The sequence below is a fragment of the Gallinula chloropus genome, assembly GCF_964237585.1.
Source record: "Gallinula chloropus genome assembly, chromosome: 4".
NCBI classification, from domain to species: domain Eukaryota; kingdom Metazoa; phylum Chordata; class Aves; order Gruiformes; family Rallidae; genus Gallinula; species Gallinula chloropus.
This window is the reverse complement of record NC_140088.1, coordinates 2385985-2399581: the sequence shown is the minus strand read 5'-3', so window position 1 is coordinate 2399581 and position 13597 is coordinate 2385985. Positions and strand designations below refer to the sequence as shown.

General features: G+C 43.4%; 1 protein-coding gene across 3 annotated transcripts in view; it reads left to right on the top strand.

Annotated features, from left to right (window-relative positions):
• Positions 1–13597, top strand: part of TSHR (thyroid stimulating hormone receptor) — a gene marked incomplete at both ends in the record, with an annotated part of 57297 nt that overhangs the window by 33419 nt on the left and 10281 nt on the right. For all 3 annotated transcript variants that reach the window (XM_084263298.1, XM_084263297.1, XM_084263296.1), the window contains 4 exons: positions 5050–5124; positions 6316–6390; positions 7953–8030; positions 8991–9059. In XM_084263298.1, the coding sequence (XP_084119424.1) occupies positions 5050–5124; positions 6316–6390; positions 7953–8030; positions 8991–9059 (297 nt within the window). The remainder of the gene's footprint in view (positions 1–5049; positions 5125–6315; positions 6391–7952; positions 8031–8990; positions 9060–13597) is intronic.

Sequence of the window (13597 nt, the reverse complement as noted above, 5' to 3'; positions counted from 1 at the left end):
AATTAGATCATCGAGTCTCAGGAGTGAAAGGAACCCCAGAAATATCCACTCTTTCTTTTCCCCTTCTCTGTTCTCTATCCCCCTTCCCACCCCACCCCCATCTCTCCCTGCTCCCTTCTCCACACTCCAAAAGCTCTCTCCCCTTACACAGCCACATGAGAAGCACTCTTAACATTTGGGAACTGGGCCAGAAGTTATGGTTGAAGTGGCTTGCCCTGGTGTATGTGATGTCATTTGGAGAGCTGGCCGGGGACTGCTCCCCACCTCTGCAATGAGCTGGAGCCAAGGGCCAGGGTCAGCTCCACCAGTGTATCCCAGGCCAGGGATACACTCCTCTTCTTGGGCAGCTTGTGGAGCCAGCTCGAGGGATGTGATGCTGCAGAAAGGAGAGGTGATTTGATTGAAATATTTGGAGAGGGAGAATGTGTTCAGAAAAAGGGTAGGTGAGGTACTCAGGGATCTGGTTTAGCTTAGGATGGGAATGGTTGGACTTGATGATCTTCAAAGGTCTCTTCCAACCTTGTGATTCTGTGATGCTGTGATTTGAGGGGTTTGCTGTACACCTACAGTGAATTTCAGGGCACTGAGATGACTGCAGAAAAATCCTGTTAAAAGCTTCAGTCTGGAGGTAGGGAAGGGACAGATGAAATAGCACAGATAGTCTGTCTGCAGGAGGGAGAATAAAACATGGAAGGGAAGGGAAGCCAAGGGAACTATGGGCAAAGCAGGTAGAGAAGGGTCCCAAGTTTCAGAACTGCCGAGCTGGGTATCTGCAGTGTTTATAAGTATCTCAGCATAATGTCATTAAATTATTGATTATACTATATTAACATGATTATATTGGCCAGATTTGCAGTTTCTGGATCCTGGTCTCTAACAAATTCAAGGCTGTGTCAATATTGCAAGGCCAGAAGGACAGACACGTCTTGTAAATGAAATGTAGAAGTCACTTAAATATGTACATGTTTATGCTTTTTTAACATTGTTTAATTCACATAGGATGTTAAGTAGCTTCTTAAATTTTCTGGATGTTATCTGGTGAATTTGTCTCATGAATTCATTAGATTAGTATTTTAATAGTCCTTCTAATCAGTTTAATGTCTAGATTAATTTTTATTTGGAACTATAAATTTATGTCTTTGTAATTGAACGTAAGTTCATAGTTATTTCTAAGTGCTGATACAGGACTTGTGTCATCAACTGACTGCTCACCTGTTCTTCAGGTGTTAAAATTCTTCCAGTGTTTTCTTCACAAGCAAAGCTGAGTTGCTGTATGTGGACAGTCAAGTGGTGGTTTGATTATGAACCAACCACTCTTTTAATTACTAGCCTGAGTGCCAGAAATAAAATTTAAACCCCTGATTGTCTTCAAAGCACAAATAAGCCAATTATTGTTCTATGGACTTCTAAAAACAAAGCAGAAGCTGAATGGTTTGTAAAGTAACTTTGAATAGTTTTGTAATTATTCAACAATTCAATCTGTTACCTTGTGTAGGTAGTGGCTTTCTTCCTTCTTATGAGTTTCTCTAAGTAATTTTATTTAGTGAAGTGTTTATTCAGGGCACTTTTTGCCTCTCTACATCAATGGTCAACAAAGATGCCTGTTAACTACCTTAGGGATATTTTAATACCTTCAAAGCACTTCATTGCCAGAAGGGCTCAGAATTGTTACATTGCTGTTGAATGCACTGTATGCTGAGATGAAGTTATGTTTATAGAGTATGTCAAAGTTCCATTTCAAAAGTCATGTAAGATAAGCTCTTATAGGTGCTTAGATGCCTGGGAACAAGCCTATACATATTAAAATATCATCTTTTGCTTTATCTGTGGTTTAGACAGCTAAAACTACTAATAGTTTTCCTAGAGCTGCTTTTCAAAGGTACTTTAACTATTTAAATTAGTGGGTTTCAATCTCTTCAATTTACTAATTCAGAAAAACTTGCTGGTAAAAGTGCAAACCCTGTCTAATGAGTCTGTCTGCAATGTAAGTGTTCCTTACATCACTGCAGGCTTTTCATTGCAATTTGAAAATGACTCTAACGGAACCTTTGGGCACCTGTCAGTGTGTTGCTGTGGCTGATAGAGAGAGCCAAGGGGATCCTGGGGGCATCAGGAGGAGTGTGGGCAGCAGGTCACAGGAGGGGATCCTCCCCCTCTGCTCTGCCCTGGTCAGGCCCCACCTGGGGTGTTGTGTCCAGTTCTGGGCTCCCTGGGATCAAACAGCCAGGGATCTCCTGGAGAGAGTCCAGAGGAGGCTACAGAGATGCTGAAGGGCCTGGAGCATCTCCCCTGGGAGGAAAGGCTGAGTGAGCTGGGGCTGTTCAGCCTGGAGAGAAGAAGACTAAGGGGGGACCTTGTTAATGTTTGTCAATATCTGAAGTGTGGGATGCAGGGGGAATGGGCAGCCCCTTTTCAGTGTCTGTGGGGACAGGACAAGGGGCAATGGCTGCAAGTTGGAGCACAGGGAGTTCCACAGCAACATGGGGAAGAACTTTTCCCCAGTGAGGGTGAGGGAGCCCTGGGACAGGCTGCCCAGGGGGTGTGGAGTCTCCTTCTCTGGAGAGATTCCAGCCCCGTCTGGACGCCGCCCTGTGCAATATGAGCTGGGGAGCTGCTCTGGCAGGGGGGTTGGACCCCAGGAGCTCTCCAGGTCCCTTCCAACCCCTGTGATTCTGTGATTATCATAAAAGAAATTGTGAAGTCCAGTTTGTGTTTCACTATCCTGTCAACTGATGAGATCTCAACTATCCAAATCACTTTTCTCCTTAGAGACTTGATTTCGTAGGGTCACATATGGATGGAGCTAGAGCTGTCCTTTAAATCTGTGATTTTTAGGGGAGGATTCCTTCCAGTACTCTGAGATTAATGAAGTTTGACTGTGCAAAACAAGAACAGCACCATGGTTCATAAATGGACCTGGATTTGAAGTTCTCTGTTTTTCATGCATCTATTAGACAGATAGTGGTCACAGATTCAGTCAGTCAAGTGCAAGAGGCACCTTTGGCTGGATTTGAAGTAGGGAAAATTGGAATTTTCTCCTGATTTTTTTTTTTTCTTCAGCACAGCATTCAACCTTGATTAAACCACCTTTTACCTTTTTATACCTCTTTCATTCTCTTTTTCATTTATTTTTTCTAGAAACTTCTAAGCAACTGTCTGTCAGCTGTTGATTCCTGTACTGCCAATAACAGTGGGCCTTTTTCTTCCTTTTGGGCTTTAAGGAATCCATGTAATACAAAGTGTATGCAAATATAAATAGAGTTTATATTAAAGTATACTTCTTTCCTAATCCCAGCATTGCTATTTCAAGGAAATCAAACATCAGGGACATAAGCCTCCCCCCACCGTTTGGGTGAATCCTATTGAGTTCCTCACATTGTTTAAGCTTTTCTCTGATTACTGTGCCAACTGTCTCATCTGGTAGTTTTAAGTCTTTTATTCCCAGCTTAATTAGTTTTTCATTTCCCTTTCTTAAACAGCACGTGCCCTCTCATGGCCCAGTTACTTAATAAATCAAACTCTGATTGAATCTCATTGCATTACTTTGTGCTTTCAATTTTAGTACCATCTGCAGATTTCACATCCTTACTTTCAGTACCCTCATCCAAGTCATTTAAGCAGAATACTATGAATAGGAACAAGACAAAACCTGATGACTCTATGGTACTCCAATGCATTATCCATTTCCAGGCTGAAGGTTGATCTGAAGACTGTCTTTCCCTGAAATATGTTTGGTCCACAACAAAGGGATATCTGGGCAGAAAATTCACGAGGCCAGCATTTTAAATGTAGTCATGGATGGAAATACTTCATCTGCATAGAAGTATTTAAAGACATAAGTGTAATCAGAAGATACCAGGAATTCATTCTATGTTATATTTTGCATCAGTGTAAAGAAAAGAGATACCCTGTCCTTCAAGGTGCTGGACAGAGCTATATAGTGACTGGTGTGTCCATGTCAGGCCTCAGAATGGAGTTGTGACAGGTGACCTGAGCCATCTTTGGGATCCACTGATGAGCTCTGGGAAAGAGACACACAGGAAAAATACAAAGTACTGCTTAAGACAGGAAGGAAGGAAGCAGAAAACCAGGACATGAAATCATAAGCTCAATAGATGGTTATAAGCATATAGGATTGTTCTACACCAATACTGGAAGATATGCCTAACTTTTTACTCAACTTTGCAGGCACAAAACTCTGCCCATGTTCAGAGGAACAGCCATTACCACAGGCTTCTTGCTTTGGGTTTAGGGCCGTGCAAACAGCAGCTCTGCAATCCAATCTCAGGTGCTTCTTCCCACTGTGCTCAAACTACCCAGTCTCCAGCACTATAAGACTGCTTGGAATGCACCCTGGTCTGGAGGTGGTGCTGGCCAGTACAAAAGCTCAGGGCAGGAATTCGGTCATAGAATCATAGAATGGTCTGGGTTGGAAGGGACCCCAAGGATCACAGAGCTCCAACCCCCCTGCCACAGGCAGGGACACCAACCTCCAGGCCTGGAGCTACACAAGGCTGCCCAGGGCCCCAGCCAACCTGGCCTTGAACACCCCCAGGGACGGGGCATCCACCACCTCTCTGGGCAGCCTGTTCCAGCCCCTCACCACTCTCTCTGTAAAAAACCTCCCCCTAATATCTAATCTAAACCTTCCCTCCTTTAGCTTTAGTCCATTCCCCCTTGTCCTGCCATTATCTGCTCTTTTAAAGAGTCGAATCCCCTCCTGCCTATAAGCTCCCTTCAGGGACTGGGAGGCTACAATGAGGTCCCCCCACAGCCTTCTCTTCTCCAGGCTGACCCAGCCCAGCTCCCTCAGCCTCTCTTTGTAGGGCAGGTGCTCCAGCCCTCTAATCATCCTTGTGGCTCCTCTGACCCCTCTCCAACAGTTCCACATCCTTCTTGTATTGGGGGCCCCAGATCTGGACACAGGACTCCAGATGGGGCCTCACGAGGTCCCTGGAACGTCATGTTAAGGTGGCTGATTTCTGTTGTTACAATCAAATCCTGATAATCCATCTGGTAATGTTCCTCCCCTTTTTTTTTTTTTTACAGTGAAATTCGAAATCTGAGAAACTTGGATTACATAGATCCAGATGCCTTTATGAACCTCCCCCTTTTGAAATACCTGTGAGTATGTAGCAGGTGTAACAAGTTGGTGCTTAAGCCTCACAGATGACTCTCTACACTATAGCAGTTCTATTTCTTTCCAGTTCCTTTTGGAACTGGTTGAAATGTTTTCCCCTGTTGTTTAATTTTGATGACAGAAAGCCAGCTGGGGCAGGAGTTTTTACCCTTTAATTACTTTTGTAAGAAAGGAGAATACGTTCACAAATTGATCAGTAACTTTGCCATGCTTCTTATCCAGTACCTGGCTGTAATCCACTGATGTTTCCTTGGCATAATTCCACAGCTAGCTTTCTTCTTGCAATCACTGCTGTCTCACTGTATTTTCCATAGGGAATAGTGGGAAGAAGGGACACAACAGAAATGCATACATCTATATTCCCTAGATATTTACATGGGGGTTTAGAGCATACCTTTCTGCGAAGTGTGACGCCTCTCTATAGACACCTGATTCCATATGACCTCGATGGCAGAAAGAAACCCTGAAGAACGCTCTGTATTCAGCACAGAGTGAGCAAAGCATGACATTCTAAAATGCAAGCACAGGAAAGAGAGATGAGAAAGAGAGTAACTTGATTTTGAGTGCTGTTTAGAAGACTGTATAATCAACTTGGCAGGGGGTGAGGGTAGGGCCATGGAGAAAAGAGTTCTCCAGATTTTTTTCCTATGTGACTGAAAGTAGTAAGAAGAAAGTAGCCCTAGCAGTTCAGAGAAGAGTTCAGGAGAAGAGTTTTAAACATTGAAAACTACACAGGAGTTCAGAAAGAAGGGGGATTAATTGTATTCACCTTTGAAGACAGTGTCCCTTTTCAGAGCTGTTTGTACAGCTCTTACCCTCAATGACATAGAGGACTTGAGGGGCTCCTTCATCTTTCCAATGAATCTAGAGTTTTTAGGGGTTTTTTCCTCCTGATCCACTTCACAGGCTACTTTCCCTCTGCAGATCTGCTTAGCTGTCTTACTATTCTGTGTTCCAGTTTTTTAGATTCTATAATTTATCAGAAATCTGGTATTTTGATGTTTTCAATTGTTCTTGCATCCTTATGTTTTGGACAGTTGATACAAATGACTTGACTGAGAACAGAGAGGATGAAATAACTGCCCTGCACCTGCTGAATGCTTCCAGTACATTGGTGGTGGTGGTTGTTCAGCGATCCAATACATGTAATCTGTTCTGTTTCTTTTCCTTTTCAGTGGTATTTTTAATACTGGACTCAAAGCATTTCCAGACCTTACCAAAATCTACTCATCTGATGTGAACTTTTTACTGTAAGTACCTGTCCTCACAGCTGGTTAGAGTACTGGCATCCTCACAGCCCAGGGAAGTCGAGCTGTCTGGTTTGGAGAACAGATATGCCTGACAAAGCACTCTTCCTCAAGCCATGTTTCAGTGGTCATTGGTACCAAAGCTGGAAAATGCCAGGTCACCTAGCACTGTACATTTGGCCTGGATAAGAGGCATGGACACACAAACACCTTGCTCTGGAACTGGCCAGAGCTCACATTACACACCTCTGCTAGCTATGTGCCTTTCTTCTGACCCCACCCTGAGCACAGAAGCCTCAAGAGCAGGAGAACTGGATAATCTTGAGAGTAGTTTTTAGCATTACACCTTAAAAAAGCTCACTATTGCCTGAGCTCACATTTTTAGGAAGATTTTTGGTGAAGAATTATTTTATTCAAAGTATATTGCTTCATAATAATGAAAACAGAAAAGTAGCTTAAAAAGCAGATCATAGAATCATAGACTGGTCTGGGTTGAAGGGACCCCAAGGGTCACAGAGCTCCAACCCCCCTGCCACAGGCAGGGACACCAACCTCCAGGCCTGGAGCTACACAAGGTTGCCCAGGGCCCCATCCAACCTGGCCTTGAACACCCCCAGGGACGGGGCACCCACCCCCTCTCTGGGCAGCCTGTTCCAGCCCCTCACCACTCTCTCTGTAAAAAACTCCCCCCTAATATCTCATCTAAACCTTCCTTCCTTTAGTTTTAATCCATTCCACCTTGTCCTGCCAGTGTCTATCCTTTTAAAAAGTCGAATCCCCTCCTGTTCCTCTGCTCCCTTCAGGTACTGGGAGGCTGCAATGAGGTCCCCCCACAGCCTTCTCTTCTCCAGGCTGACCCAGCCCAGCTCCCTCAGCCTCTCTTTGTAGGGGAGCTGCTCCAGCCCTCTGATCATCCTTGTGGCTCCTCTGAACCGTCTCCAACAGTCCCACATCTTTCTTGTACTGGAGCCCCAGCTCTGGACACAGGACTCAGCTCCTTGAGGCCCCTGGGATGTATCTCATCCGGCCCCAAAGACTTGCAGACATTCAGTCATACGTGTCGGTCTCGGACTTGCTCTCCCCTTACAGTGGGGGGAGTGGGATTTACACCCCCAGTTGTGCTAGATGCAGCTCTGTAAACTGAAATGCTTCTCTCCCAAATACTGTATTATCTGATGTCTTACCTAAACTTAGCTAGAGAGCAGGATCTCAGCTCTGAGTCACTGGACTGGCTTGGCTGACACCGCAGCGCTGTTTGTTTTGCTAATTCTACAACTTGTGAGGGAAGGGACCAGTCTGTGCTGTTAACCATCAGAATCACACAGTCTGGCACACCTCACCAGGACTATAAAACCCATCCACTTTCACAAGTTCACTTCCTGGCTGCTGGAACATGCTCAATTTTTAATCATCCCACATGTATCTTCTGGCCTCAGACACAACAGAACAAGCTATTCCACACTTGGATTTATTATCAAGGCAGAGAGGAATGAATAATGCAACTGTTCTGGAGAAGCTCTGTTGGGCAGATGTTTGATTGTGGTGTTCTGTCTCCTTTTTTTCAGTGAAATTGCAGATAATCCTTTCATGACTTCAGTGCCTGCGAACGCTTTCCATGGGCTCTGTAATGAATCTCTCACTCTGTAAGTCCTTCCAGTAAAGTCCCAAGGCAATTACCTCTCCCAGGCATATGGCAAAATGTTTAAGGAAAGAAAAATGAAATCCCCTGTCCTACTCTCTAGTAGTTTGCCACAGAGAAATGCCCCAGACAGGTAATCTGTGTAATCTGGTTTGCATGGATGCTTTCCTTTGAATCAGGCCTGATGCTTTTCTTCAAGCTGGCTTGACCACAGGGGTTTGCTGTCTGTGTGACCCTAATGCAGTCAGTGGCTACACTGCTGAAAAATCAAAGGGAAAAGTTTGCAGCATTCTCCTTCTGTAAAGCTACAGCACAGTTAGAACTGTTAGAACTGTTATTTTTTGGCAATCTAAGGGGCATAGACTGTGAAAAACAAATGGGTGGCAAAACTTCAGAGCAGGCAGAAGGGAAGTTGTTAGACAAAGTGTAGTTATGAGAGTCATGCTCAGGGCTGAAGGGAGTGAAAAGGATTGCAACAAGTTATGACATGAATTGGGGGAAAGAACACTAGACTGCAAAAGAATGAATTCTAAAGAAATTACTAAAAAACTCCCTTGGCTCTTAGGGCAAAAGAATGAATTCTAGAACTTTAAGTGGGCCTTATGGTAAAATCATAGCTGTTTGGGCATTACCTCCTTCAGCCTTCCTTAATCAGGCCTAGCAGAATTTCATTTCCTTGATTTTCAGTTTGAGGGTGGGAAAGTTGTAGCAAAGAGGTTTAGTCTCTCTCTATTTTTGCTGTAAAGAGAAGTAAAGGCTGGCACACCTGCCACATGGTAGCAGCTACCCTCAGAGATGCTGCTGGGCATTTGTTTGACCTTGCACTGTAATTGCTGATGCTTCAAGAGCTTAAAATTAACCCATCCCTAAATGTGCTCTTGTAAAGAAAAATAATACCTAAGATGTTGGGTATTCAGCAAGCAGCCCAAAATACACTAATTCATTTTATTTTTTATGCTTGCAGCAAACTCTACAATAATGGGTTTACCAGCATCCAAGGCCATGCATTTAATGGGACGAATCTGGATGCCATGTAAGTAGCAGATCATTCTCTTCTTTCAGGAAAAAAAACCCCAAATATATATAATAAATAGTCTGTGCTTCTTGGAGGCTCTCAAATACGTATCTGCTTCTAATTATTTTTGAGGGGCAAGGAGAGGATATTCATTTCAGCCAGCAATAAAATCGGGGGCACTTAATGTCTTTGGCAGTGTGCTTGCATTTGGTGTGGATATTTAGAGTTCAGAAATGAAATCATGACAGGTAATCCCACTGTGAACTTTGCTCTGGCTTGAGGCTGCAGTAAGGTTTCTTTTGATCACTAACATTTCTAAGACAATTTGGAAGAGGATAGTGATGCTGTTTTACTTACAGGACAGTTTCTTTTTGTTCAGTGTAGCACTGCTAATGGTAGCAGCAGCCTTTGTACAGGAATCCCTGATCTGCAGAGAGTGATGCAAGGTATTGGAAGCAATTCAGAGCAACCAGTCATTTGCAGTAGCCATAAGAGATGGGAATCTCAAAGGCATGAAGCAACCATTTCAGCTTTCTCTTCACCTTCTTATTGTCATTTCTGTACAACTGCTGCTTAGTGAGTGAATCTCCTTTTCACACCCTACTGAAAATCATCTGCATCAAGCATTGACACAGAACAAATCTCAGTTACAGAGGTGCCAGACAGATCTTACTCTGGTCCTTCAGAGTCCTGACTGAAGGGTCTGGCTGTCAATCACAGCGAAGAGGTTTCTTCATCCTGAGTTCTTAATTAGCCAGAGAGGCTTGAGGATAGGTATGATTATTTTCAGTCCTTTCTTTTACACTGCACTTGAATTCTGTAAGAATTCTGCAAAAGGAGTGTCCTTCACATGCTCTTCATTTTTCCAAACTGTCTTTTCTTCCTTAACAACTGGACTGCTTCAGTTTGGAACAGGTTTGAATTGAACTAAACATCTGGGATAGGTCTCACTTAACTCACAGCAGTTCAGTAATTTTGAAAACAAAGGAAGTTTTTCATGATGAAAAGTTTTTCATGTTTCTAACCAGTGCCTCCAGAGCATTCCAAGATGTAAAATATGGCAAAACAACCAGTGTGTCGTGACTGAATCCCACCAAGCTGCAGATACAGTACTTAAAACCTTCTCAAGCCTTGGCCACTACATGAGCAGCATTGGCTCTTCCCTTTCTTGCATTTGGGTGAGATGCAGGTTGCTGGTAATTTTGCAGGGATCTCTCTTTTTGTTTTGCTGATGATGATGTGCAAAGTGCTGTTGCTTCTGGTCGCTTTGGCATTGTCAGTATTATTAGAGGATCAAGTGAAAGTGCAGTTAGAGAAGATCTGGGGTCATGAATGTCATCTTTATTGGGCTGGCTGAACGTAGAGAGGCAGAAAACACATATGAGGCTCTGCAGATGCTGATTCCTCACTTTCAGGAAAAGGTTGTAATTAGTACTCTAAGGGTATGTCAGTATTAATTAACACCTGGAGGCTAATGAGTCTTACATGGAGAGCTGGATAGAGAGCTGGACAATCACCAAATATATGACATGTAACAAGAGCAAGTGCTGGATTCTGCACCTGGGGTAGGGTAATCCTGGTTACACTGAGGGATGAGAGGCTGGAGGGCAGCCCATAGAAAGAGATCTGGGAATCTGGGTGAATACACATCAACAGGGTGCCCTGGCAGCCAAAAGGGCCAGCTGTGTCCTGGGGTGCATCCAGCACAGCACAGCACAGCACAGCTAGCCAGTGGAGGGAGGTGGTTGTTCCACCCCACCCCACTCTGGTGCATCTCCACCCTGGGTACTGTGTGCAGCTTTGGGCACCTCAGTGTAAGGAGGACACCAGACATCAGGCTTGTTGAGAGGCAGGTGGGCAAGATGGGGAAGGGCCTTGAGGGCAAGACTTACAAGGAACATCTGAGCTCACTTGGGCTGTTCAGCTTGGAGAAGACAAGGCTGAGGGGTGACTTCATGGCAGTCTACAGCTTCCTCAGGGGAGGCAGCAGAGGAGGAGCTGAGCTCTCTCTGGTGACCAGCGACATGGCATGACGAAGTGGAATGAAGCTGCAACAGGGGAAGTTCAGGTTGGACAACAGGAGAAGGTTCTTTAGTGTCACTGGAACAGGCTCTCCAGGGAAGCACTCATATTATTAAGCATGTTAGAGTTTAAGGAGCATCTGGACTAAGCTCTTAGTCATATGGTTTAGTTTTAGGAATCTTGTTAGGAGCAGAGAGTTGGACTTGATGGTTCTTGTGAGTCCCTTCCAACCTGAGATGTTCGATGATCCTTTGAATCTTCCCAGATACTGGCTGTGATGCATCAGTTAAGCAAATATAAAAAAGAAAACCAGGCAAAAACCTGAAAACCAAAATACCCAGAACCAGGTTCATTTCAGAGCTCTATCCACCAGCAGGAAAAATGGTTTTTTACAACAAAGTTTTCTCCTAATTAAATCACAAGATATTTACTTGGAGCAAAGCACTCCTCCAAATTTGCAAGATAAACTAGAGAGCTGCACATCAGTGGTAAAGCCTTGATCAGTTTGATAAACTACATTGAAATTTCTAAACTAATTTTCTGAAGTAGTTTAGTTACCATATGCCAAGATAAGGTATAATTTTGCTAAGTGCAAGCTCGAAGATTTGTTGTTTCTAGCAGCAGCATTAACTTAATGCAAAAAGCAAATATTTAATTTTCTGTATTCTGAGATTTCTAATTTGAACTCCTGTCTATCTACCAGTGCACAGCAAAGAAAGTACTTTTTTTTTCCCTCTCAGTGTGATCCAAGGTGCTTTGGACTTGATGAAACTGGAAAGAAAAAGAAACTAAGAGAAAAAGAGTGAGGGGAAGAAGTTTTACCAGGTTTTGGATGACCCTGAGGAGAAAAACAAGTAAAGAAAGGAAAACAATCAAACCCAGTAGTTCGTATTTGACAAACCATTCAAAGACTCCATAAATCAGGAGACAGTTTGGGGACCTTGGAGCTCCCTTCTACCATGCAGTGGGCCTTTCCACCCCTCCTGCAGTGTAATTCAGGGACATCAAATCAATCCTTGCTGGCATGGGTGTGGAACTGTGCAGAAATGGTTTCTGTTATTATCCTGGATAATGGCACTAACTAACAACTCACCTCATAACACTCTGTGGTTTATAGCAAACCACTGTAGCCCTCTGTGTGTTTTATAAAGGCAGGGAAGTGAAAACTGAACCAGGAATGGAGGGGGGGATGATACTTCCATCTGAAACTTGAATCCCTCATTCTAACTAACACATCATGAAGGTCCATGAACTGCAGCAGTCCTGCAGACTTCTGCAAAGTAGTGCTCCTGCACCAAGTGTTTATTTCTAGAAGGAAATTGGTGAGGAAAAGAGGGGTTTTTTTTAAAAAAAATCATATTTCCAGTGAATGGCAAAATATATTTATGATGAGTTTTTACAGAGCTAAGCTCCTGAAATGGAAAGTGTGCAATCTCATAATCTAATTACAAACACAAACTCCAAAATAACCTTTTTACTTTGGTATCCACTCCCAGGGATCACTTGCTTGGCTTAGCTCAGAGTCAAGATAAACAATGAAATGACATGGAAAGAAACATATGATGAATTCTTAGTGCTGCTCATTGACCAATGCATCTCTCTTGCCTCTTCTCCCATTCTTTAACCTTCATTTCATAATCCAACAGGATGTATAGATAGATTAGCATGTTACATGTCCAGAGCCCATTTAATACTACATTGGGAGTGCTTAAATGTGGGACCAATGTATTATTGTTCTCCTTGGCTAATAAGCTCTGCTGCCTGATTTTAAAATCAGAACCTGAAAGCAAGCAGGCAGATGCTATCAAATAACCCATCCTTTCAAAAGCCAGTGATGAATTCCAACTGGGAGCGTTGGTAACTTTGCTGAGTTTTCAATTAATTAATCCTTTGGAAGAAAATGTTCCAAACCCCTCCCTTTTTTTCCTCAATCTGGCTGTTCTTTCTTATTCCATCACTCCTGGTGCTGATACAATTGGTTGTGGGATTAGTGAAATGACACATATTTAAAAAGCAGGAAGAAAGGTGTGTCCAGCTGCAGCATGAGGGGTGGCAGGAATGGCCATGGGCTGTGGAAAAAGAGAAACAGACAGGACATCTTTTGCACCAAAAGCACAAAGGTACGTGGAACTATGTGGTAGTTCCATGAAGCAGCTCTTCAGCCATTTCCATGCAGGGCCTTTAACTGCAAAAGAAGTTTAGTTTTGGTACAACCAAAATAATTTGCAGAAAGCCCTTTAAAACCTGTCAGCCTTTTCCAGGTTTTTTTCCTCTCAGTTGGAGATTTCTAATGTTTGGAATATTCAGAATTGTGGTTTTTCTTTTGCCATCTCACGTGGTTTATGTTTGCTCTGTATCTTCAACATGCTGTGCCCACAGAGCTCCCAGAAGGCCCCTCAAAACCTTCATAGATGGTATTTTTTTATTATTTTTAATGACTTTTTCTCTCACGTAGGTATTTCTCCTGTTTGGACACTATAGCAGTGGTGTAGTTTGGCTTTTTTGGTCCTACAGAGTTGAAGATTCTCAGTACC